At 32.3% G+C, this 24916-nt stretch overlaps 1 protein-coding gene across 1 annotated transcript in view; it reads right to left on the minus strand.

Annotated features, from left to right (window-relative positions):
- Positions 1-1128: 1128 nt before the first annotated feature.
- Positions 1129-24916, minus strand: part of HSPA14 (heat shock protein family A (Hsp70) member 14) — a 32751-nt gene continuing 8963 nt past the window's right edge. Inside the window, exons 4-14 of the mRNA XM_051962089.1 lie at positions 23598-23646; positions 23346-23451; positions 22741-22831; positions 21563-21667; positions 19744-19905; positions 16287-16442; positions 14473-14575; positions 8742-8957; positions 8456-8629; positions 2448-2518; positions 1129-1311 (exon numbers count right to left, since the gene is read on the minus strand). Coding sequence (XP_051818049.1) covers positions 1233-1311; positions 2448-2518; positions 8456-8629; positions 8742-8957; positions 14473-14575; positions 16287-16442; positions 19744-19905; positions 21563-21667; positions 22741-22831; positions 23346-23451; positions 23598-23646 — 1312 coding nt within the window. The 3' untranslated portion in view covers positions 1129-1232. The remainder of the gene's footprint in view (positions 1312-2447; positions 2519-8455; positions 8630-8741; positions 8958-14472; positions 14576-16286; positions 16443-19743; positions 19906-21562; positions 21668-22740; positions 22832-23345; positions 23452-23597; positions 23647-24916) is intronic.

Genomic DNA, 24916 nt, shown 5'->3' on the forward strand with positions numbered 1-24916 from the left:
AGTAATTCAGTCTATATTGTTTGCTTCTGGGTCTAATTAGTAGTTCATGTGTTCAGGTACTGATGATCTAATTTAATGAACTGCTCATCCAGCTGCATGCAATAGGTATTGTGTTTTCTTCATTTGTTGGACCAATCTCTGAGTAACCATGACCTTCACTGAGGAAAAATAGTAGCATTTGAAGGCTTGATAGAATTAGAACAATGTCGTCTGTCAATATGAGGCTACTGAAAGAATTATGGACAGTGGTCCATCCTTCTCTAAAACTCAAAAAACTATACTGCTGACTATTGAAAAGATAAATGATTTGCATTCCTTTCTAATTTGATTCTGTGTATTTCCACAGAAAGTTATATAGGATTTCCAATGTTCTATTCACAAAAAACCCCCAAAAAACTTTATACTTCTCAAGAAGCCCCCAGAATCACTATATAAAAGTTAAACTCTGTTAGTTGATGAGTATTTGCTCAAATAAACTTTTTGATTTATACTTGTTTTCTGCTTTCATAATTTTGGTTCATTTCTGAAAATACAATACTAGGGCTTCAGACTCTCCACTATTAAATTACTTAAGTCCCTTTACATTTGGCTATCATGCATGAAACACAATCTAGATTTAGAGCTGGAAGGGATATCATTTTTGGAAGCAAAATGAATGTTTTGAGACATTTACATAAAATTCAGTAATAAAAAGCAAATGCATAATGTTGTATGAAAATCTAAATAGAAGATGGTGGTGGTGGTGGTATTGATTGATAAAGCTTAGATTTTCCTTGTGGGGAATAGTAGATAATGTTTAGATTATCTCCTGAGTCTGGGCCCTCCATGGTAATGAGGAGTCCTACCTTAAGTTTGGACAAATAATAAATTTTCCCATTAATTGTCCAACAAACCTAACACAGGTCACTGAATTCTCTCTGATTGGTGGAACACATTCAGTGTAACAACTTGTATAAACCAAACGTTTCTCTAACGACAATTTTAAAAGGGGAGAGATTTAACACTAATTTCTTACCCACTCAGAATAGTTTTGCTCTTAAAAAAGTTACATTACAATTTTGTCTAATTCATTAAACCTTTTTAAAAGTCACTTTAAAATATTTTGTAATTTAGTTTAATAAAAACAGATTATGTAGTTCATTAAAAAATGTTTTAATATAAAGATTGTTTCTAAACAAAGACAAAATGACATAAGATATTCCAGTAATGAAAAAAATGCTTTCTCAAAAGTACTATGATGCCACTTCAACAGTAATTGCTTCACATTTTCCAGTACCTTGATCTGTGCACGTCACATGTAAAGATCCATCCCTACAAAAAAAAAAAAAAAAAAATTGCAGACTTGTAACTCATGGAAATTCTTGAAGTACTTTAGGGGGCACTATTTTTCCACAAAAAAAAAAAAAATCTATAGCAAATTTAGTTTTAGGGAAGCAGACTTTTACATTTGGAATATACATTTCATTTCCCAAATTTTAAATAGATTATCTAATGTTCCACTTTCGTGGAAATTTTTTCTCTCCCCTAAAACAGTAACTACTTGGCTAAAACAGCCACTTATGATATCAAATTAAGTTTAACTTATGTGAAATTAAGATGAGCCAGAATATCTCAGTCTAATCAATGAGTACAATGCAACTAAACAGGGATGGTGAGGGGAGGAAGAGTCCTTTCTATTACATGATTAAATGTAAAATATTCACTCATGATAAATCAGATTGTACATTCTTGTTAGGAACAGATCTTTAGAAAGCCCACATATTTTAAATTCATTATGGCACTGGCTTTATCAAGTGAGAAAAATACAGCTGCTTGCTACGGTTGTCAGGTACATTTTGGTAACTGCCTTTCTACATAGTATAAAAAGTTATTGTGTGAAAACCTGTGATATAAGATTTTTATATTTTGTGAAACTAAGATGGGCCTGGAGCCACTCCACAACTACCAAAAAGAATTAAACCTATTTTTGAACAAGTAAGCAGTGGAAATTGTATAAGGTCTCTGAAAACAGAAAAGATCACTTTTTTTGGTTAAAAGTAAATGTAAAGTACAACTGAATGTAAAGTTAGGTTTTTTTCTAATTAAGATATATTGTAATTTACTAGAAACATAATTTATGCAACAAAATAAAGCTTAAGGAATTATAATGATTACCACTCAAAAACAAGATTTTTTTTTTTTTTTTGCTGAGGCAATTGAAGTTAAGTGACTTGCCCAGGGTCACACAGCTAGAAGTGTTAAGTGTTTGAGACCACATTTGAACTCAGATCCTCCTGACTTCTAGCCTGGTTTTCTTATCCATTGCGCCACCTAGCTATCTTGAACAAAAGATTTTCAACACTTATTAGGTTTTGCCTAGTTTTCACAAAATAAACTAACCAACATAAAACACAGAAATTCTCAAAATTTAAAGATTTTTTTTGTAAACAATAAACACATTTTTGTACCTTTTCATGGTGAGAACAGCTAGTATATCATGGAGCCCATTTTCTTTTTTATCTAAATCCTGTAGTACAATCTGTTTATGAGAGAAAGAATGTTTTAAAAAGCTAAAGCAAAGCATCACCTTAACTTATAAATTGATAAAGGTTATTTATTACAGAAATCAGAAAATGTCAGACCATGACCAGATGAAACCAGATTGAGCTGTTTTTCCACTTTTGTAGATTAAATGTTAGATTTCCTTATCACACACATGCTTCACTACTTGTTTTGGTTGTGTTTTTAAAGATGGAGATTACTCCAAGGAAATAAACTTGGTAGTTTTTTAAAAAAAAACTTTCCAATGACAGAAACACTACAGTAGCTACTCGTGTAGAAATTCACACTTTTTTTTTTTTTTTTTTTTTGCTGAGGCATTGGGATTAAGTGACTTGCCCAGGGGTCACACAGCTAGGAAGTGTTAAATATCTGTGAACAGACTTGAATTCAGGTCCTCCTGACTTCAGGGCTGGTGCTCTATCCATTGCACCATCTAGCTGCCCCTAAATTCATACTTTTTAAGGATTATCCAAGACCACAAAGAAACAGGATGAATTACACCAAAGCACAAGGGAAAATGAAAAACATGCTAAGAAGTAAAATGATTGCTGCAAAATCAGCCTATTTAGAAAACAAGCCAAGGTTTTCAAGGAAACTAGTAACTAAAGGAATTCTTATTGATTTTTTCAAAGACTGGTAATAAGTTTCTCCAAAGTTAAAGAAAACCAGAAGAAAAAAAAAAGCTGCCAAGAGTTTGTTATAAAGAAAAAGTACACATCAAAAGCAAGTCAATACAAAAACTGTAATATTAAATGGAAAAACCATTTTTACTGATAAAACTCATTAAAATATATTTTTTTAAACAGGGAAAAACTATCTTCTCACTCTTCTATCCCACACTCTCTTGCCCCCAATTAAGGACTCCTCCCCAATTAAGGACTAAAGAAAATAAAACCTGTAACAAATACATATATAATCTAGCAAAACAAATCTGCATATTGGCATTCTGTACTGAGTCCCTTCATCGCTCTTATCAAGAGAGCATCTATTGTTAGGATTCATCATTAGTCCTATAGAATCATAGTTGGTCATTATACTGATAAGAATTCCTGATTTCTAGTTCTGTTTACTTCAATCTGGAGCAATTCATATAAATCTTCCCAAGTTTCCCTGAAACCATCTGCTTCGTTATTTCTTACAGCACAATTATACTCTATCACGTTTATATAACTTATTTAACCATTCCCAGACTTTGTCTAATTGGATTCAGAGGGGAGCACATATTATATTACATATTTCCCCACACTCTACATGAAGGTATGGTCTTAAGATCTTTCGAAATAGCCAAACTTCCCAAGGGGGAAGTTTCTTTGACTACAGAATATAAGCAAAACTTTGGGGTTTATTACATAAGTTCATTCTTCATTTGTTTCTCTTAATTTCTGTGTGTTTTTAACCTCAAAGCTCTTTTAATTAGGAAATATTTTGAACTCCTCTATTTCATTAAAGGTCAATTCTGTTCTCTCTCCCCTGACCCCTAGCATTATATTAAGTTTTGGTGATTAAGTTATTCTTGGCTGTAAGCCTTTATCTTTTACCTTTTGTAATACTGTATTCCAAGTTTTCTGCTCTTTCACAGCGGATTGGATTGTGGTTCCTCAGTTCTTGAATTTTTTTCTAGCTACTAGCAATGGTTTTTTATTTATTTTTTGGGAGGTATGATCGCAATTTTGGCTATTGTATTCCTGGGAGTTTTAATTTTGGAGTTTCTATTAGTCAATGCTAGATTCTTTGTATTTCTACTTTGTCTTCTATTTTCTTTTATGATTTCTTTAAAGATATCTAGGTTCCTTTTTTTGCTCACAGAAATAAGGTAGTGCAATGATTAACTTTCTTCTCCATCTTTTTTCAACTTAAGTGTTTTTGTTTTTGATTTTTTTTTGGGGGGGGGGAGGCGGCGGCTATATTTTACATCTTCAGGATTCCTCTGCAGGTTTCAGTATGGATTATTACCACAATTCTACTTGCTTGCTTCTGAGCTTCATGCCACCACTCCTGATCATGAAACCTCATTAAGTTTCCTCAGCCTTCCTGGATTTGTGACCCAGGACTGGGTAATGGGCAACAAAAATGGCAGTTAGCATCTTTCCCCACATTCTACATGAAGTTATGGATCTTCTTTTGAAATAGCCAACGAGGGGAACATCTTCATAGTCAAACATGTAACTTTGGATTTTATGGAATCACAAACTTTGAACTGGAGTGGACCTTAGAGGACATCAGGCTCACATTTTATACAGAAGGAAAAATGAAATCTTTAGCCCAGCTGCTCTCTGGGAGCTGAAATGTCCCCATGCTGGCCAAACCCTTTCCCCAGGATCCACAAAAATCTGTTTCAAAGTGCTGAACTGGTCTGAATAGATAACCCACTGTGATTTTTCCTTGGATTTGCCCCATCAGGATTTGGTCTGGTAAATTTTATAGATGTTTAGTGGAATTTTGAGAGAGGCAGGAACTTGCCATACTTCTTTATATTACTCTACCATCTTGGCTCCACCTCCTAAGAAGTACTTTTTCATTCAACTTTATATCAAAAGCATTTTCACAAGTTCAGGTGAACTTCTGGGCATCTTCATTAAATTATAAAACATTTGTAGTCTGAAGCTTTTTTTTTTTTTTTTAAATCCCAGTGGTCCTGAAAGTCTTGTTCCCACTGAGGAAATGAAATGATACCTCTGACAAATTTATTGATATACTTTAAAAAGTAGAACTGTACCAGAATAACAGAAAATTCTAAATGGAGACAAGAATATTATATCATAACCATGTCACAAATGGCTAAGAAATTTATCCAACAGATGAGAGGTTTTAGTGGGTTGGGAACTTGTGATTTAAACACTAATTTAAAAAAACTTACCAAGGCTAAATTTGAAAAATTAGACTATCAAAGGTATGTTTAAAATCTAGTGTAACAAAAATATGGTTTCATGATGAACAACTGAAGATCAAAATATTGTTAATTCAATACCAAATCATTTTTTAAAAGGCACTGCAGGAAAAGGATATACTGCATTTAGAAAAAAAAAAGTAAAATATTGAAAGGTTTATTGTATAAGTTAACTTGTTATCTGCAGCACTACTATTCTCAATTGGAAGACTTTATGCCAGATGAAAAAGTGATCTCTCTCCCTTCTCAAATTTCTCATGGTACTACACATGGGAACCCTTCACCCTGATCACTTTCTGCTCTTTATCATACTTATTTGTCTACTTGAGTTTTCCTGTGTATCTCTCCCTTTTCCTATTATAGTATGGATTTCCTAAAGCCAGGAACAGTGTTATTTTTCATCTTTAAAAATATCAACCCTAATAAATACTTCATACAAAGATACTTAGTACAGGTTAGATGGAACAAATTTTTCTAAGACCAAAATTGTCTTGTTTTGAACATGCTGGATACAATGGGCCATTGGTTTAGCTTTTCTCTATATCTAATTTACCTGCTAGAATTTTTCTGTGATGAATATAAATCAGACTATACCAATCTATTGGTACTGAAAAAAAATGGAAGAGGCATCTACATGATGTAATCAAATACACTTTTCCATCTTAATGGCATATCTTTAATTAAAATTTTCATCAGACAGCTTTCCTTTAAAAAAAAATGACTTTCTTTTTGTCATGTCAAACCCATCTTTGTGTCATACTCTTTTACATGTGCAGATAAGTTTTTCTGAAAAGGTTTTTATAAATTGGACTTTTTGGAAAAAATATAAGAACTTGAGTTTTAATATAAGAACTTGAGTTTTAATATCTATTACATTACATCATCTGTCACTGGTTACTAACAGTGGCTCTAGTTCTTTAAATCTATTTTTTTTGCCCTGTACATAACTTAAAAGAAGGCCCTTTATAAGGTTCATAATATTTTTGGGTATATTTCAGTTCATTTTTGTTTTGGCTTTCCTGAAACTAATCTTAGTATTTTGTGCCACTATATATTGCATTAATGCATCCTTCATTCTTATTTGTGTATAAGACTTTTTTTTTATAAGGCTTATCAAAGAGGTTCCTATGAAACCACAGCAGTTGTTTTACACATCTTCCTTTTCTTCCTCTTTAGGAGCATTTGTATTGTCTGAACCCTATTTCTCATTCCTCTTGAGCCATTTTTTCTTTTAGAATGTCTGTCTACAAGACTACATCTATTCTTTTTCATAACTTTTTGAAATCAACAGCATGGTGTAATGTAAAAAATATTGGATTTATAATCAGACACCTGGGTTCAAGGTATGGTTTTGTCACTTGATATGTGTGACCTTGGATAAGAAATTTAACTTCAACAGGTTTTGGTTTCCTTCTGTATAGAATGTGGGGCTGGACTAGATAACCTTTAAGTTCCCTATTCGGTTCAAAGTTTATGATTCTATAAAAATTAGGGTTACATGTTTTGATTATGGACTGTTTGCTTCTTTGGCTACTTCAAATTGAAGATAAAACATGGCCACATTCTCCTGAGGTTATTAGAATTTCTTCAACAAGGTCCTTTTTGGTCATAAATAAAATCAGAATATCAGTCCCTCCCTCATGCTGCTTTCTTTACTTTTGAAAGAGGACACTATCAGTATGGTAAATCAAAAATTTATCCTATGCTTTTAGCATTTTAGCAGAATGAGTATTTCGAATGATATATGAACAGGTAGCATTCCCTATCTTGTATCAGTTTGTATTAGTAAAGCTTCATCTCTAATTTCTATCTGGCAAATTTACCTTTAGCATGCTATTACAATGATAGTGCTTTTGTCTTACTATTCTCACCCATATGTTCTACACTGAGTTCCAATTCCAAGCTATGATTTCATTGTTATAGGTAATTCACAGATGAGGAACTCCTACCAAGTAGACTGGAATAGAAAGGTATAGCCTTAAGACAATTGCTCAAATCATTATATACCTCAACAACGATACTGTTTGAGGATATATTCTGATGGAAGTGGATCTCTTCGATAAAGAGAGTTAATTCAGATCAAAGATGGACAGAAGCAGCTACACCCAAAGAAAGAACACTGGGAGATGAATATAAACTGCTTGCATTTTTGTTTTTCTTCCCAGGTTATTTCTACCTTCTGAATTCAATTCTCCCTGTGCAACAAGAAAACTGTTGAGTTCTGCACACATATATTGTATCTAGGATATACTGTAACCTATTCAACATGTAAAGGACTGCTTGCCATCTAGGGGAGGGGGTGGAGGGAGGGAGGGGGAAAATCGGAACAGAAGTGAATGCAAGGGATAATGCTGTAAAAAAAAAAAAAAAAATCACCCTGGCATGGGTTCTATCAATAAAAAGTTATTTAAAAAAAAAAGGCAATTGTTCAAAATACTCAGAGGTTAAGTGCTTTTGCTATACAGCCTGTTTTATATCAGACAGACCTTACCTTACATCCATGTTTTTCTGGCTTTGAAAATGATTATCCATTCATTACACCACAATGTTCCTCTGTGCTTCCTTAATTCAAATTCAGAGGCATTGAGACAGAAGTGCATTTCTTGATACATGGTGCATTTCTGCTATACCTTCTCAACAACATTTAAATTTGGGTCGCAATATAAATTCCATTCACTAAACTCTTAAGTGATAAATATTATGCTTGCATTTGCTTCCTTGTAATAAAAAAAAATAAAATTTGGGGTTCACATTTTAAATTACCAATTATGATTTAAGAGTATACATCTGAGGTCATTAATATTGGCCCAGTTCTCTTCCCACTTATTTCCTTCTCTGAATTACTAGGCACCCAACCATTACTGTTTTGCTTATTTTTGATCATGTAGCCCACGAATAATATAGTATCCAATTTTGCATTTTTTGCTACTCTACATGAAATTATAGATGTGACTTTGGAAAGATAATTCTCTAGAAGGAAAAGAGAAAAATTAGTTGTTAATTAACATGTAAACTCAGGATTCTCACCTGTGCAAATTTATTTTCATCTTTTGTAGAATGTTTTCCTATTGACTCATAGAGTTCAAGACATACTGAGGATATACTTCCTGGGGCTTGTAATGTGTGTTGTCTTCGAGCTGGCAAAGGAGTCCCTGATGGGAACAGTATGGTGAATCTATTGGCTCCTGATTCATCCACTCCCTAAATAAGCAAAAACCACATGACTACCATTATTTTAACACAATAAATTAAATAAATCACAATAAACAAAACTTACTAAGTTTATTACAAAACTTATAAAAGTTGGACATACCTTCACTAAAATATCTTTTGCAGAACATTCAATAGCAAGAGGTTCTTCTTCTAATAAAATATTTTCTTTGCCAACAAGAATTCCAGCTTCTGTAGCTGCACCAATAGGAATAACCTCATCAGGAGGAATTGAATTCAGAAGCTCAACAGCTGGAAAAAGATCTTTAATCAGCTGTTGTAGCTTTGGGATTCGAGCTGATCCTCCACAAAGTACAACCTGGAAAAAAGCATTCATTCTTACTGTCTGAATAAATGTGTTTTTCAGAATTAAACAATGTTAATCTTGTAATGAAGTATTAAAAACTCCTTATTAGAAGCATACTTGATTTTAACCAGCTATTTCTGTGAAATGTTATTAGAAAATAACAGTATTTCATTTCATATGAAATGATATATTAGGCAATATTTTGTAGTTATCTAGTATTAAAAAATACTTAATTTCTTACGTTCCTTACAATACTCTATTTAATATTATATTGTTAAATTAATTTTAATAATAATAAAATATTAATATAATAAATTAATATATATCATTAAAGTTCACATTTGAGTCTGTTGATAGCTGTTGGTAGGTAATGTCTGAAGACCAACCATATAAAGCTTAGGCAATCTCCTTAAGGAAATTATGTGGTAATGACTTTTCTAGACAAAGAAGTTATCAGGGATCACCTACAACAACTTTTAGCCAAAGAGAGTCCTCAGGAAACAGCCAGCCAGCTTCCACATAGAAAACCCTTAAGTTCACACTAAATCAAATCTAATGAGAATGTACTGTAAATGACTTCTACTCCAAAAGCACAAAGGAGCATAAAGAAGTTTGAAGGCAACAGAAAATAGAGACTTCTGGTGGGACCAGTGGCAGGTGAATATATAGCCTGAAAAGCTCTGTTTCTGGAGACAGCAGAAGTGGAAGATTCTTCAACCAGCATGTAGTATGACAGAACCTGATCAAAATATCTCAGGCCAGGGGCTTGAAAGCCTAGGACCTGGATTTGAAACTCCAAAGAGAACCTGAAGATCTAAACACCGTGAACCTGAAAAAATCCAAGGAAGGCCTAACTATAGGAGATGGATGTCAGCACAAAAGGGTAATGGGGTGGAACATGGCGCTGGCACAAAATTCTGGCTCAGGAACTAAAGTTGAAAAGATAAGTAAGTCCAAAGAAATACTAGTATCAATATCTAAAATTATAAAATATCTACAAATGATACAGTAGATAGAACACTGGCTCTGAAATAGAAGGATCCAAGTTCAAATTCAGCTTTAGACACTTGACACATAAGCTATGTGACTTAGCAAGTCACTTAACTCTGTCTTGCCAAAGGGGGAAAAAAATACTTAGAATACATGAAAATTTAAAAAAATGAAATAAAATCGCTAAGGAAGGAACATAACTAGCTTAGAAAAAGTGGTGTGTGAATTAAATGTTAAAAATCATTACAAAAAATTAGAAGTGAAGCAGATCATAACCCTTTCATAGCTACAGGTTAATTGAACTAGGGGCACTGCATTTGCAAAAAATAAAATATGCTTTAAATTACACGAAGCTGAAAAGTTTCTGCAAAAATAAAATACATCTACTCTTTGATCTATACAGAATAGTGAGACATTCCAAAGAGATCATAAAAAAGGGAAAAGGACCCACATGTGCAAAAATGTTTCTGACAGCCCTTTTTGTAGTAGAAAGAAACTGGAAACTGAGTGGATGCCCATTAGTTGGAGAATGGCTGAATAAGTTATGGTATATATGGATGAAATGGGATATTATTATTCTCTAATAAATGATGAGTAGGCTGATTTCAGAAAAGCCTGAAAACATTTACATAAACTGATACTGAGTAAGTGAGCAGAACCAAAAGAACATTGTACACAATAACATCAAAATTCTGTAATGATCAGCTGTGACTGACTTGGCTGTTTTCAACAATGTGGTGATTTAAAGCAATTCCAACAGACTTGGAATGGAAAATGCTATCTAGAGAGAAAACTATAGAAACTGAATGTAAATCAAAGAATAGTATTTCCACTTTTTTTTTGTTTGCTTCATTTTTTTTTCTTTCTTGTGTTTTTTTTTCCTTTTTTGTTGCACAACATGACAAATATGAAAATGTTTAAAAGAATTGCACATATTTAACCTATATCCCATTGCTTGCTGTCTTGGGGAAGGAGGAAATGTGGGAGGCATGGGGAAAAATTTGAGACACAGTTTTACAAAAATTAATGTTGAAAGAGATCTTAGTTTCAATTGATCAAAGATGGACAGAAGCAGCTACACACAAAGAAAGGACACTGGGAAATGAATATAAACTGCTTGCATTTTTGTTTTTCTTCCCAGGTTATTTATACCTTCTGAATCCAATTCTCCCTATGCAACAAGAGAACTGTTCGGTTCTGCACACATATATTGTATCTAGGATATACTGTAACCTATTTAACATGTATAGGACTGCTTGCCATCTGAGGGAGGGGGTGGAGGGAGGGAAGGGAAAAATCGGAACAGAAGAGAGTGCAAGGGATAATGTTGTAAAAAATTACCCTGGCATGGGTTCTGTCAATAAAAAGTTATTTAAAAAAAAAAAAAAAGAATGTTGAAAACTATCTTTACATATACTTGAAAAATAAAAAATTGTTAAATCCTCTATATCAATTTTTTCAGATCTAAGTTTAAGTATGCAAAATAAATAGACTAATAAGACCAAGAGATATGATTTAAAGGATATGAACAAATAGTTTTCAAAAAATGAATAGCAAACTATCAGTAACTATGTGAAAGAATGTTTCAAATCATTAAAGTGTTTTCTGGTGGATGAAGAACCAAAAGAAATCACAAAGTTTCAAAATTATTAGTAATTTACTGGTGTAGAAATTGTGGAATGAATTTTACCTTTGAGTTATGGGAAAATAAATTCTGATTTACTTTTTTTTTTTTTTTTTTGATTTGTACTTGGCAGAAGTACTTTAAAATGTTTACTGTGATATAAATTTCATCATTATTTTACTGTCTACTTTTATATTATACTTAGAAATAACAGATCCTTCCATTACTTATGACATGAGTAAGTATTTATCTTAGCATATAGCACAAAGTTATAAATTTTTTCAGTGATTTAAAATCCCCAACATGACATAAAGTGGCTTTCAACATCATCTAATAAGGCAACAATCTTCAAAGTTTTTTGATCTTGTACTTTATTAGTTAAAAAAAATTAGTATATGTATATTTATTTACTTATTTAAATAACTTAGTTACAACTTAAAGTTATAAAATAACTTTAATAAAGTATATAATTATAAAGCATATATAAACATTTTAAAAGATGAGTTAAATCACATCTATTCCCAGAATCAATAGAAAACCACTGAAATTTACTGAGCGACAAACAAGTACTTTAAGAAAATGATTTTGATCAGCTGCATAAAAGGCTGGATTGGAGAGGGAAGAGACCAATTAGGAAGTTATTGTAGTAGTCTAAGTGAAAGCTGATGAGAGAGTATGGTTGTATGAGTATAGAAAAGGAGACTGATGCTGTGGAGGCAGATGTAATAAGAGTGGCAACTGTTTGAACAAATGGCACGAAGATAAAAAGTCAAGAATGACATCAAGGTAAAAAAAATTGACTATCCTCAAAAAAAAAATTGTGAGTTTGTTGGAAAGGACAACATAATCAGTTTTGTAGTATAAACCACAATTCACTCTGTGCTTGCTTAACTCTGTCCCTCAAAAAAATAAAAACAAAAACAAAAAACAAAGAAGGGGGGGAATTTGGAGCTCTTACCAGGTAACTGGGCAAGAAGACATTTGGAAGTAAGGGAAGAGTGACTTGCCTACAATATTCCTTTTACAAATGCCCAACTGCCATTGTGGGGGTGAATACTGGCTGGAGAAAGGAAGAGGTTGGGAGACTGCAGGGCAATGTAAAGTCAGTTTGAGGGAATGGAATGGAAAAGTATTTCGTAATAACAGATGAAGGGAGTGGTATGGTTGTGCTTTGGAATGAAGTACTGTGGTCTGTTACCCGTTGGGGAAGAAGTACAATATGACCCATATTCCCACTTTTAGGTTAGTTGATTACTTAACCCTTGGAACCATGACAGTCCTCTATTTCTAGGGACATTTAAAAGGAATAACAAAATATCTACTAGTTGGCACTAAAATTTTTCATTTTTGGATACTTCTTTCATAAAACTCCATAAAACTAACAAGTTCCTTTTTCTAGATAGAACTTAGTAAAGGCCTTGAACTTGTCCACAAAATACAGGTCTGTGGTATAAAAAACACTCTGGTAACATAGTATCTTTGAACCTTTTGGAGTTTGTTACAAAAGACCCATCCAAGGTATACAATATAGAAATTCTGCACATAGTCTTCATGAGAAACATTATCATGTTCTCTTCTGAGTTTGTATGTCACTAATCTCAAAAGTGAATGGGACAAAGAAGAGAATTAACTGATAAACACTGGGCCCCTTTCATGTTAGGATAGAAATTTGGGGAAATGCTAAATTAGTTCAGAGTTGAAGTTATATTGTTTGAGTTAACCCTGAGCTCCTTGAGAGGAGGGAGTTTCTTTGTACTCCCACTGCTTAGCTACCAGGCATATGGTAGGCACTTAATAAATTTGTTCATTGAAGGACAAAAAGAAGTTTATCTAGACTTAAAAGGAGGGGTCTTCCCTAGAGATAATCAAAATGGAACAATCCAAATCTAAATTTCTGAGCCTAAATCTAGTGCTCTTTTCTACTTATATGTTCACTAATATATAAAAAAAAATTATTACTGCCTTAATTTTATGTGATAATAGACTAAAAAATAACCCAAAAGTCTTCGTGGAATGCAATACTTTTTATTGAAAAAATTAAATTCACATACTATCTTTGTACAAGTGTAAATAGGCAGGAATTCAAATAGTTGGGAAATATCTAATTCTAGGTTGTTTAAAGCTCCTAGAAAGTCATTGGTATTGGTATTCAACTAAGTTTTAGATAATGAGAACAGAACACTAGCATATGAATGAATCTGTTAGTTTTAAATTAAACAATGTTTCCTAACTCCAAAATTTGTGGAATACAGGAATGTATTGTACAAACTTGTTATTTTTTAACAGCAGATAATATAAAGTGAACAATTTTCCACTAGCAACACTCTCTTTTGTTGTAAAGCCCTTTTTAAGAATCATTTTCAAAAACACATTTTCACATTGTCACAAATTTAAACAGCTTTTAAAATCAACAGAATTTTTAAGTCATCACCAAAAGATCTTAAAAGCAAACTTCCTCCATCCAAATGCTATTTAAAGCAAATCTTAGTCATTACATAAACTGCTCAAATATTAAGTAAATTGAAAGAATGTATTCTTTGTTGAAGTGACTTATGTATCTGATAAAACAAAGGGCCTTATAAGTGTGCATTACAAATACAACAATCTACTAATTTTTAAAAATTCACAAGAACTCAAAGTTTTTTGTTGCCTTTTTTTCCCCTGAGCCAATGGGGGTAAAGTGACTTGCCCAGAGTCACACAGCTAGGAAGTGTTAAGTGCCTGAGGTTACATTTGAACTCAGGTCCTCCTGACTTCAGGGCTGGTGCTCTATTTAGGTGCTATCCTAGCTGCCCCTGGAAAATGTTTAAATAGATATTAATACTCTTGGCATCGAGAGGATAACTGCCTTACTCCCTCCTAGGCTGATACCACATAACAAGAAACACATTAGGAAGAGAAACATGCAATTACCTTGTTAATATCATCTGATGTAAATTCAACTTGTTCCAAGAGATTTCTGATAACTTCTATACATTTATTAAAAAGTGGTGAACATATAAGTTCAAACCTGGCTCTATAAAAAAAGAAGAAAAATGAAAATGTTTAGTTATAGAAAACACAATGAAAGGGTAATACTTAAATTAATAATTATTGGAAACTAAGTTGTTATAACAGAAAAAACTGTAATAAGTATGTCACCCTCCTATTTAATAAACTCCAAACTCCCTTAACAACCTCTAAGATGGAATATAAACTCCTCTGCTGCTTGGCATTAAAAGCACCTCAAACTTCCAGTCACTCCCCTCAAGGCATTCTAGAGTCCAACCATACCAGCCTATTCCCTGTTTCTTGGGCATAATGTTTAGTCCTTAGGCATAACAGTCAATCTCCCATCTTCAATCTCTTTGCATAGGCTGTCTTTCATTCCTGTAATGTTTATGCTCTTTGCATTTATCGTTTAGAATCTCTGGTTTACTTTAAGACTCAGCTTTTAAAAAGACTTTTCTTGGTCTCCCTATATGCTGGTATCTTTCTTTTTAAGATTACATTGTATCATTCTATACATATCTTGTATATAGCCATTTATGTTTATTTTGTTTTCTTCATTCAAATTTAAGCTCCCTCCCTGAGTATGGGGACTATTTTCAATTTTTCTTCTTGTTCCCAGTTCTCAGCACAGAGGTAGGCATATAGTATTTGATTAGCTAAGCAAGTTCTTGGCCTACAGTGGGTAAACAACAGTGCAAAAGCAGTTTGTTTTTTTTAAAGCTCAAGTTTACAAATATTTGAAGATATTTAAAGTCAAATTCAAATAAAAATGTAAGTAAAAAAACCTGCCATACAACATTTAAAATATCTTAAGTATATCAAAAATATTAGTAATACTGCTAATAATTAACTATTCTATCAATCTTTTAGCCTAGACAAGAGAAACACTTAAAAGCCCAATAGGTCAATGTATCAACAAACAATTCATTAAAGAATCTAAAGATTTCACATCAAGATAGTAGAAAGAGCATTAAGAACTCAAAGTAGTTTATAACCAATGAAAGCAGTGTAATCTTTTGAAAACCTAGAAGAACATTAAGATCTGTCACCTTCTAAGACAATTTCAGTGACATCTTACAAGTCATTCAATGATCAAATCCACAACTTGAAAGGGATTATTAGACTCAGTCAGAATAGGCAATTTTGCTTATATACTACCCAAAAGAGGACCAAGTCTTCCTGTGAAGACTAATGAAAAGAATTCTCTTAGTGAAGGAACAAGCATTTGTTAACCATTTCCTAAATTTCACACAAATGAGAAAGAAATCATTTGATTGTATGTATACTACCCTTTATGCCTACTTTACGCTACCCGTATGCCTATCAAGAAGTTAAGTTCAATAGTGTCAAAGACAGATGACTAATAAAATAGTATCACTATGGATTCTCAGCATTTAGGAACTATTCATTATCAGAGAACCACTGCAGGCTCTGTCAACGTGAGCAAAATTACTTAAGAGATATTGTGTTATATAAATTGATATGTTCTACATGATTTTACGAACTTCAAACTAGGAATCTCACTTCTTCAAGTTAAAACAGATCAAATCTGGAATCTTTTTCACAAATTATCTTCAGCTGTGGAATAAAAAGGCATAGTATTTAGTACAACAAAATCATTACCCAAAAATAAACAAAGGAATGGTCTCTACTATGACTCAATTAATTTTAAAAAATTAATTCATAAAAGTCAGATACTCCAACACGATAGAATTTACCTTTTTATTTAGTCTTACCTGGACACATTACAGTCAAAATCTAGACCATCATACAGTGAGTCAACAAAACAGTTTGCACTTCCTAAGGTTGATAAAGAATGTTTTGCAACATCTGCGCTGTTCATTAATTTCATCATGGCTCGGGCATTTCCTTTTACATCGTGTTTAAAGGACCTAAATTCAAAACAAAATCTTTGAAGCTTAAAAAAAAAATCACTGGATCAGTCAAGATTCACATTAACTAAAAAAAAAAAAAAAAAAAAAAAAGAATAAACCCTAGGGAGATAAAGTTCTACTACATTACATATCAGAATTGTTCACTTTTTTAGGTTTCAATTCCTTTGGGTTCTTCAAAGAAAATGTATTTTGTAAACACTCCCAAAGAAGAATCTCTAATTCAAAAATTCAAATAAGAAACTTATTTATTTAGTGCCTTGAACTGTTTCCTACTTGGCCAAATTATGCTACAGATATTTTTTTTCCTCATCCTCATAATGGCTTTTTTCACATAGATATGAGCATTTTTACAGATAAAGAGACTAAATAAAGTTATGCAAATGGGTTAAAGATACTAAATTAAAATTAGAAACCTACATCTTTTGCCTTTATAATCTTTAATACAATCTCAAATATATGATTTTTGATATATTATCTGAGAAGCCAAACCGAGCATCAATTAAGCTGCAGAGTATTCTCTTTAAAATAACTTGTCAAAAAGAAAATGTCATGCTGTAGTACATTCTATCAAACATATCTCCTCCCTTGTCAGAAAGAATAATAATGGTAATCAATGTTCATGTACAAAAAGCCAACTACTTAAGGCAGCACAATAGTTTTTGGAAAAACTCTCATTAAGCTATAAAGTGGTTTCAATCTTTATCAATGGAGGGAACACATACCAACAAAATAATAGATCCACGAAATAACGAAGACATAAAACTTTTTCCTTAGATTATTATGATGCTTAAATAGGAACAAAGTACCATAGTATATAAATTTATTTGTTATTTGCCTAAAATAAAGACTTCAGAATACAGTCCACTGCCATACAACATTTAAAAAATCTTAAGCATATCAAAAATATTAGAAATACTGATAATAATTAATTACTCTGTTGAAAAAACAGTAGGTTATGTAGCACTTTTATTTTTGAACACTGGAGGATTGGGTTTTTTTTTTGAAGATTTGTTGATATGTAAACCATCATGGAACACACACACACAAAAAAAATAAAATAAAGAGAGAGAGATGAAAGTGATAGCATCATACATCTGAGATCTCTATGATGTCCTGGCATCCCATCTCCAATTTTTACTATCCCTTCCAAGTTCTGCTAACTACTTTATTACTTGGCCCATTTCCTATTTTGACCCCACTAAGAGCCTAGAAGAGAAATAAAGGAAGACTAGAAACCAGAAACGCTACAAAACATTTTTTCATTTCAATTCTACTTTATGGGAAAATTCTGTACATTTAAGCTTTTTGTTGTTTTTTTTTTTTCATTTACCATGATTTGCTGAAATCAAATCAAAATAGTCCAACACCAAAACAGCCAATAACTTTAACAATCTAGTGTTTGACAAACCCAAAGACCCTAGTTTTTGGGATAAGAACACAGTATTTGACAAAAATTGCTGGGAAAATTGGAAATTAGTATGGCAGAAACTAGGCATTGACCCACACTTAACACCATACTCCAAGATAAGGTCAAAATGGGTTCATAACCTAGGCATAAAGAATGAGATTATAAATAAATTGGAAGAGCATAGGATAGTTTACCTCTCAGACCTGTGGAAGAGGGAGGAATTTATGACCAAAGAACTAGAGATGACTATAGACTACAAAATAGAAAATTATGATTATATCAAATTGAAAAGTTTTTGTACAAACAAAACAAATGCAGACAAGATTAGAAGGGAAACAATAAACTGGGAAAACATTTTTATAGTCAAAGCTTCTGATAAAGGCCTCATTTCCAAAATATATAGAGAACTGACTCTAATTTATAAGAAATCAAGCCATTCTCCAACTGATAAATGGTCAAAGGATATGAACAGACAATTCTCAGACGAAGAAATTAAAACTATTTATAGACATATGAAAATATACTCCAAATCATTATTAATCAGAGAAATGCAAATTAAGACAACTCTGAGATACCACTACACAGCTATCAGATTGGCTAGAATGACAGGGAAAGACAATGTGGAATGTTGGAGGGGATGTGGGAAAACAGGGACACTGATACATTGTTGGTGGAATTGTGAACACATCCAGCCATTCTGGAGAACAATTTGGAACTATGCTCAAAAAGTTATCAAGCTGTGCATACCCTTTGATCCAGCAGTGTTTCTACTGGGCTTATACCCCAAAGAGATCTTAAAGAAGGGAAAGGGACCTGTATGTGCCAAAATGTTTGTGGCAGCCCTGTTTGTAGTGGCTAGAAGCTGGAAAATGAATGGATGTCCATCAATTGGAGAATGACTGAGTAAATTGTAGTATATGAATGTTATGGAATATTATTGTTCTGTAAGAAATGACCAACAGGATGAATACAGAGAGGACTGGCGAGACTTACATGAACTGATGCTAAGTGAAATGAGCAGAACCAGGAGATCATTAAATGCCTCAACAATGATACTGTTTGAGGATGTATTCTGATGGAAGTGGATCTCTTCAATAAAGAGAGCTAATTCAATTTCAATTAATCAAGGATAGACAGAAGCAGCTACACCCAAAGAAAGAAGACTGGAAAATGAATATAAACTGCTTGCATTTTTGTCTTTCTTCCCAGGTTATTTTTACCTTCTGAATCCAATTCTCTCTGTGCAATAAGAGAACTGTTCGGTTCTGCACACATATATTGTATCTAGGATATACTGTAACCTATTTAACATGTACAGGACTGCTTGCCATCTGAGGGAGGGGGTGGAGGGAAGGAAGGGAAAAATCGGAACAGAAGTAAGTGCAAGGGATAATGTTGTAAAAAATTACCCTGGCATGGGTTCTGTCAATAAAAAGTTATTTAAAAAAAAAAAACAAAATAGTCCAACACTTTCAAAATACAAAGTACCTTCAACAATACTGTCACATGTTCTAGCATAATGCAGGTCTTATTAGATTCAAATATTTTTACCCTTGCCCATTACAATGAGATCTGTCCAAAACCCAAGGATAGTTTAGGATACATTTTTGACAGCACCTAAGACAAACTCAAAGAGTAAAAATGTCATGATTATCTTTTTCTAAGAGAATAGAACTTCTGAGCTAAGGGTGTGTAGTAATGATTGTCAGTTCTTCCACTAGTTGGCGATAATGAGCACTAAAGTTCAGAACTCAGGAAATTTGTCCAGGGTCTGAGAGCTACGAAAATCCTTTCTTCCTTACAGCATGGCAGTTTATATCAATTAATTTAAATTGCTAAAATAATACTTTCAGACAAAAAGGAATACAAATACATATAATCAGAACTTACCTGTGAAACTCTGAAGCTAAATACTGGGCCAAGGCTTCTGTAAAATATACACCACCTATGCTGTCATCAGTATTTGTTGCAAGAACACGGTACATTCCACTGTTCACTTCTATGACACTAATAGATAAGGATGTTCCTCCAAGTTTATAGACCAAGACATTACTTTAAAAAAAAAAAAAAAGATTTTAAAAGATACATGAGTTATCAAGAATTACTATTTTATTATTGAGAAAAAAGTACAAAATGTTTCCCTCATGACAACTTTATATTTAAATAGAATATTATTCATATTTTACAAATGAAAAAACTGACTGTAATTGCTATCTACTATTCTTAGTTTTGATTATTATCCTACAAATAACTTTGTAGTAAGTATCTGACAGTCTTCAGTGCTGAGTAGAATTTCACATTCCCTCAACAGATTTGGGAACATCAAGATGCCAGTCAATTGACATTTAAACTTAGGCTACAGAGAGCTTTACACCTCCTTTTTCAGAGTCAGAAACTAGCAAGGAATGTTCTGAGGTACTCAAAGGGACAAGAAGCTCTTCAGCTTTGGAGACATATGTGCCAATCAACTGGCTTATATGAGCAGTAGAGGAACAATATATTCAGGAGTAGACTGTGAGGAATTTAAGCAAAGTTAGTCTTTTTCGTGTAAAAAAAAAAAAAAAAAAAAGAACCAGTACTTTAGAGTTGGAAGAGCTACTATCTCAAAATAAGATTTTTTGGATGAATGTGCAGAAGATCATACAGCTGGAGAGAGGCAAAAATAAGACCCAAACCAAGACCTTTTGTGTCCAGTGTTCTTTCTACTTTGTTACGATGAAAAGTGGTGTTTTCTATTCTGAATAGTTTAAATTGATTGAGAATGTAATATAAGTAAATACAAGTTTGTGTAAAATAAAATCTAGAAATCTCATCTCCAGCAGAAAAGAAAATTTTTCACGAGAATCTTCCTATATGATATCATAGTTAAAAATAAAAGGGCTAATACTAATAAAAGTATAATGGAAAACCCCACTACTACAATAACAATGTCAGGTTGTTGGCTAAACTATAAATACAATTTTAAACTAAATAATTTAAAAAGATCAGAGTAAATTAGTGCCATATATGTTTATCATTAATAACGCAACATGTTATATATAACAACATATACATAATATATAATATATACTAACATGTTAATATATATTAATCTAGTGCCAATCTAGTTCCAAGTATTTTACTGATACTGATATTCAGTTTATAATATATTTTGTTTTTATTTTATTATTGAGTGAGTGAGATGAGTGAGATAAAAGAATTGGCCCATTGGCTCAGACAGATATCTGAATAGATACGGTTGCAGTTGCTTAAATCAGGCCCAAACTATTCTCAACAATTAATATAAACATAGATTCTTTTGAATATTGTACCATTAAAACACGTCCCAGAATCTGATGTTGATTTTTCTTTAATCTTAAGTCAAGCCAAATTTATTAAAAAGTGCCTATGACCTATAGACTGATTAGGAGTAAATTAGAATTTCAGCACCAAGAAGAAGCTTGGTAATACCTACAATATCCAGTTCTTCCTCAAAAAAAAAAAAAAAAAAAGTACAGACGAGAAATCCAAGGAAGGGAAATATAAGATTAGCCAGGATTGCTGAATTCTCATTTTATACTTCTGCTCCTACTTATTATAGGGATTACTTGTTAGAAAAATTCTCACCAAAAGGACCACAAAGTCCTTGCTCCTAAGTGACAATAACTTTAGATACAAATGCCAGTAAGTAAACATTTTTCTCAGAGAATATAACTTTAATATAATTTACCTTTTCCCTGTGGGAGAATCTTGTCCAATTCCATAAGCAAGGAGAGCTGCAGATGGTTCATGAATTAACCGCAAAACATTAAATCCAGCTGCTCCAGCTGCTTCCCTGTGAACAATTTGCTTTCACTGTATTCAGTATCACTTAGAAATTATTCAACTATTAACATTTCAGAGTATTAAAATCTAAAGATTTTATGTGATTATCTCTTAATATTTCACAAATAGGAAATAAAAATGAAAAACAAACTTCAGTAAATTGTTATTTGACCCTTTAAGACTGCTCTAAAACAAGATATACCTGTCTTTAGTAGTAATATACAAAAGTACATGAGTTTAACTAATGTGAAAACATTTATTATGACTGTACACGTATAACTTTTGCTGGATTGCTTGCTGTCCTGGAGACAGAGAGATGGAAAAAAAGTTGAAATAAAAATCTTGTACAAGTAAATGTTCAAAACTTTATTTACATGTAATTGGAAAAAAAAATCCTATTAAGCACGTGTAAGGCAGGAAGTGCATGAGATACACATGCTGCTACATGAAATTAGATTTTTTTCTGCTCAGAATTGCTCCACAATCTACTTTAATGCTCAAGAAGTTTACTCTCTTAAAAATGAAAACAGAATTTTCAAAATGCTTAACTCTTAACTTTGAATTGGAATTAAAACAATTTTAATACAAATCTTGTCAATAATTTAAAAAGCAGAAAATTAAAAAAAAAAAAGACTATTATTGGTAAATACTTGTCTTTTGAGGCTTTGGAACGTGGAATTCTACCCCTCCAGAACTGTGTGTAATCTACATTTACCTAAAACTAATTGGCTCCTTATTTTATAGATCTAAAACTCAACAAGATTAAGAGGTAATGTAAAAGCTTTCTATTTTTTTCTGTATGTTTCCATAAAAATTTTTTAAAACATGAAATAAAATCTATATAAAGGACCAAAATAAGACAGTAGTTAAAAAAAGTGGTATCAAACCAAATACTTAACCATGTCTAATTTTATATTGTTGACATTTTTCTAAAATTAGAAAATAAGGATCATTAACAATCCTGTTGACATTAGATTCAAATTTGATTTTACCTTCAACTATGTAAATTTAAAAAAATGTAATCCCAAGAGTTTTTAACTCCTTTAATTAACCAAAAAATTAAATACCTCATATTCTACTCACCCAAGTGCATTCTTTTGGTTTTCTCCAAAATCAAACGGGACAGTAATAACTACATCACTGACATCTGAGCCCAAGGCAGACTGTGCAGTTTCTGTTCACACAGACATTTAAAAAATATATTATACTAAAAGTGAACTAGCACCAAATAGCTGTGATGTTAAATGCTTCCTTAACAAATAACTTTTTTGCAGTTCATACATTATCTCCCTATAATCTGTTTTTTTCCCCCAGCTTTTCCAGATGATGGGCCTTTGACATTAGCCATTATAAAAATAAATTTGCTATAAGAGATCTGGGTTCCAAACAAGTAAATACAGTATTTCATCATTGTTTGAGTGCCAGGAAAGCAGTTCTACCTCCCCAAACCCATCAAATAATAACATTTAAGCTGAAAAAGATCTTTTACAGAGATTTAAGAATGTGAAGCAACTTGTTGAAGACCACCCAGCTATTTTTTTGATAGAGCTAAAATTTAGAAATAGGATTATCCAAATCTTAGTTCTATGTTTCTTCAACTAAGCTATTATCTCACACAGTTCAAAAATGCCTTTCTGCCAATTAAAGCCCACTTAAAAGGATATTTGAGAAAGTTCTATTATATTTACCTTTCATTTTACTAAATATCAGTTTTACAACATCTTCTGGATTAACAAGTTTGGTTTCTTCTCCAGTATCTATTTCATATTGGAATTTTCCATTTTTTTCAATGATCTATAAAGAAAAATAATTAAGTTAAACAATAAAATAATTTTTCTTCAAAAAAAAAATGCAATTTTCTGAACAGAGTTGTATGTGATGGATGAACAATCGAAATTATCTTGTATTCATTCTGAGAATAACAGGATTATTATACTCACTGGACATTTACTTTCTGTGATGTATTTCTGCACTCGTAGGTCATCAGGGCTGTGAATATAAGAAAAAAATGCTATAAAATCCAAATTATAAAAATAGATTAAATATAATATTATTCCTATTATCACTGAATTTTAATAATGACAATTTATTAAGAAGCTAATTCAACATCCTCCAAATTTTATAAGAAATTAAGATTAGGCAGGATTAAACAAAACATGCTATTTAACAATTATTATTATAGCAAAATAAAAAAAAGCATGATCTTTATGATTCAGTTATAATAGAAAATTTATTTCCTGTTCTGACTATGCTATGAGGAGTGCAATTTATGTAGGGGGATAAATTTTTTTTCCATTGATAACCTATAATATCAAGCTTTTACCTTCAATCCCATGGTCCCAAAACAAACAAACAAACAAAAAATCAAGATGGAAAAAGGCTACAGAATCTATGGTTGCAGCCCATGCCATCAAACCTACTTTAATCTACCATATTTGCTCTCTTAAGCAGCTGAACATTGCAAAAAGAACCCCGAAATTATGAGAAGCAACAAACCTATATACCTGTACCTATGTAGAAAATGTGACAGGATGGCAGACCGAAGAATGCAGGCAAATACATGATGAGGAAAAAAGAGAGAGAAGCAAACACAAGTCAGAAAAAAAGATGGGCAGGAATCAAAAAATGCCCTATAAGTAGGAGGTACTCAATACCTCTTTTCAGCTTGAAACAATGAAAACATCAGGAATCAATGAGACCTGTGAAACATCTGAAAGTGCTTTTTTCACTTTTGAAGACAGAAATGGGGTATATCCTAGTACTCAGGTAGAAATATCCTAAGAGTTATTTTTGTAACCTAGAGATCATCCTGTGAGGTGATTATGGTTATTACATTTTTTTTTTTCAAAAGTGAAGTTTAAAGGATTGATCAAAGCAGCTACTCATGAAGTGATTCAATTGCCAAAGAACAAATGACTTTCAAGACCCAGTGAAATCTAGTCCTCTTGGACAAACTTAACTAAATCATCTCATCACTTAATTGTTCCAATTTCTTCTACTCTCATTTTCTTAAGTTCTCTCTATTCTTTTCTCTTTCTGATCCTTCTCTATTAAACGTGCCTATCTATAATAATGAAAAAAACAAACTTGAAACTAAAGTTGCATGGTTAAATTGGCACTTAGGATGCTCAAAGGACAAAATATTAAGGTAGAGATTGAAATAAATCTTGAATGTCAAGTTATGCATAGAAAATGTATGTCAGATAGAGGCAGCAAAGTAGGATTTGGTGAATTCATGAGTCCTGAATTCATTTGTATT

Source organism: Antechinus flavipes, chromosome 5 (assembly GCF_016432865.1).
Source record: "Antechinus flavipes isolate AdamAnt ecotype Samford, QLD, Australia chromosome 5, AdamAnt_v2, whole genome shotgun sequence".
Lineage (NCBI taxonomy): Eukaryota > Metazoa > Chordata > Mammalia > Dasyuromorphia > Dasyuridae > Antechinus > Antechinus flavipes.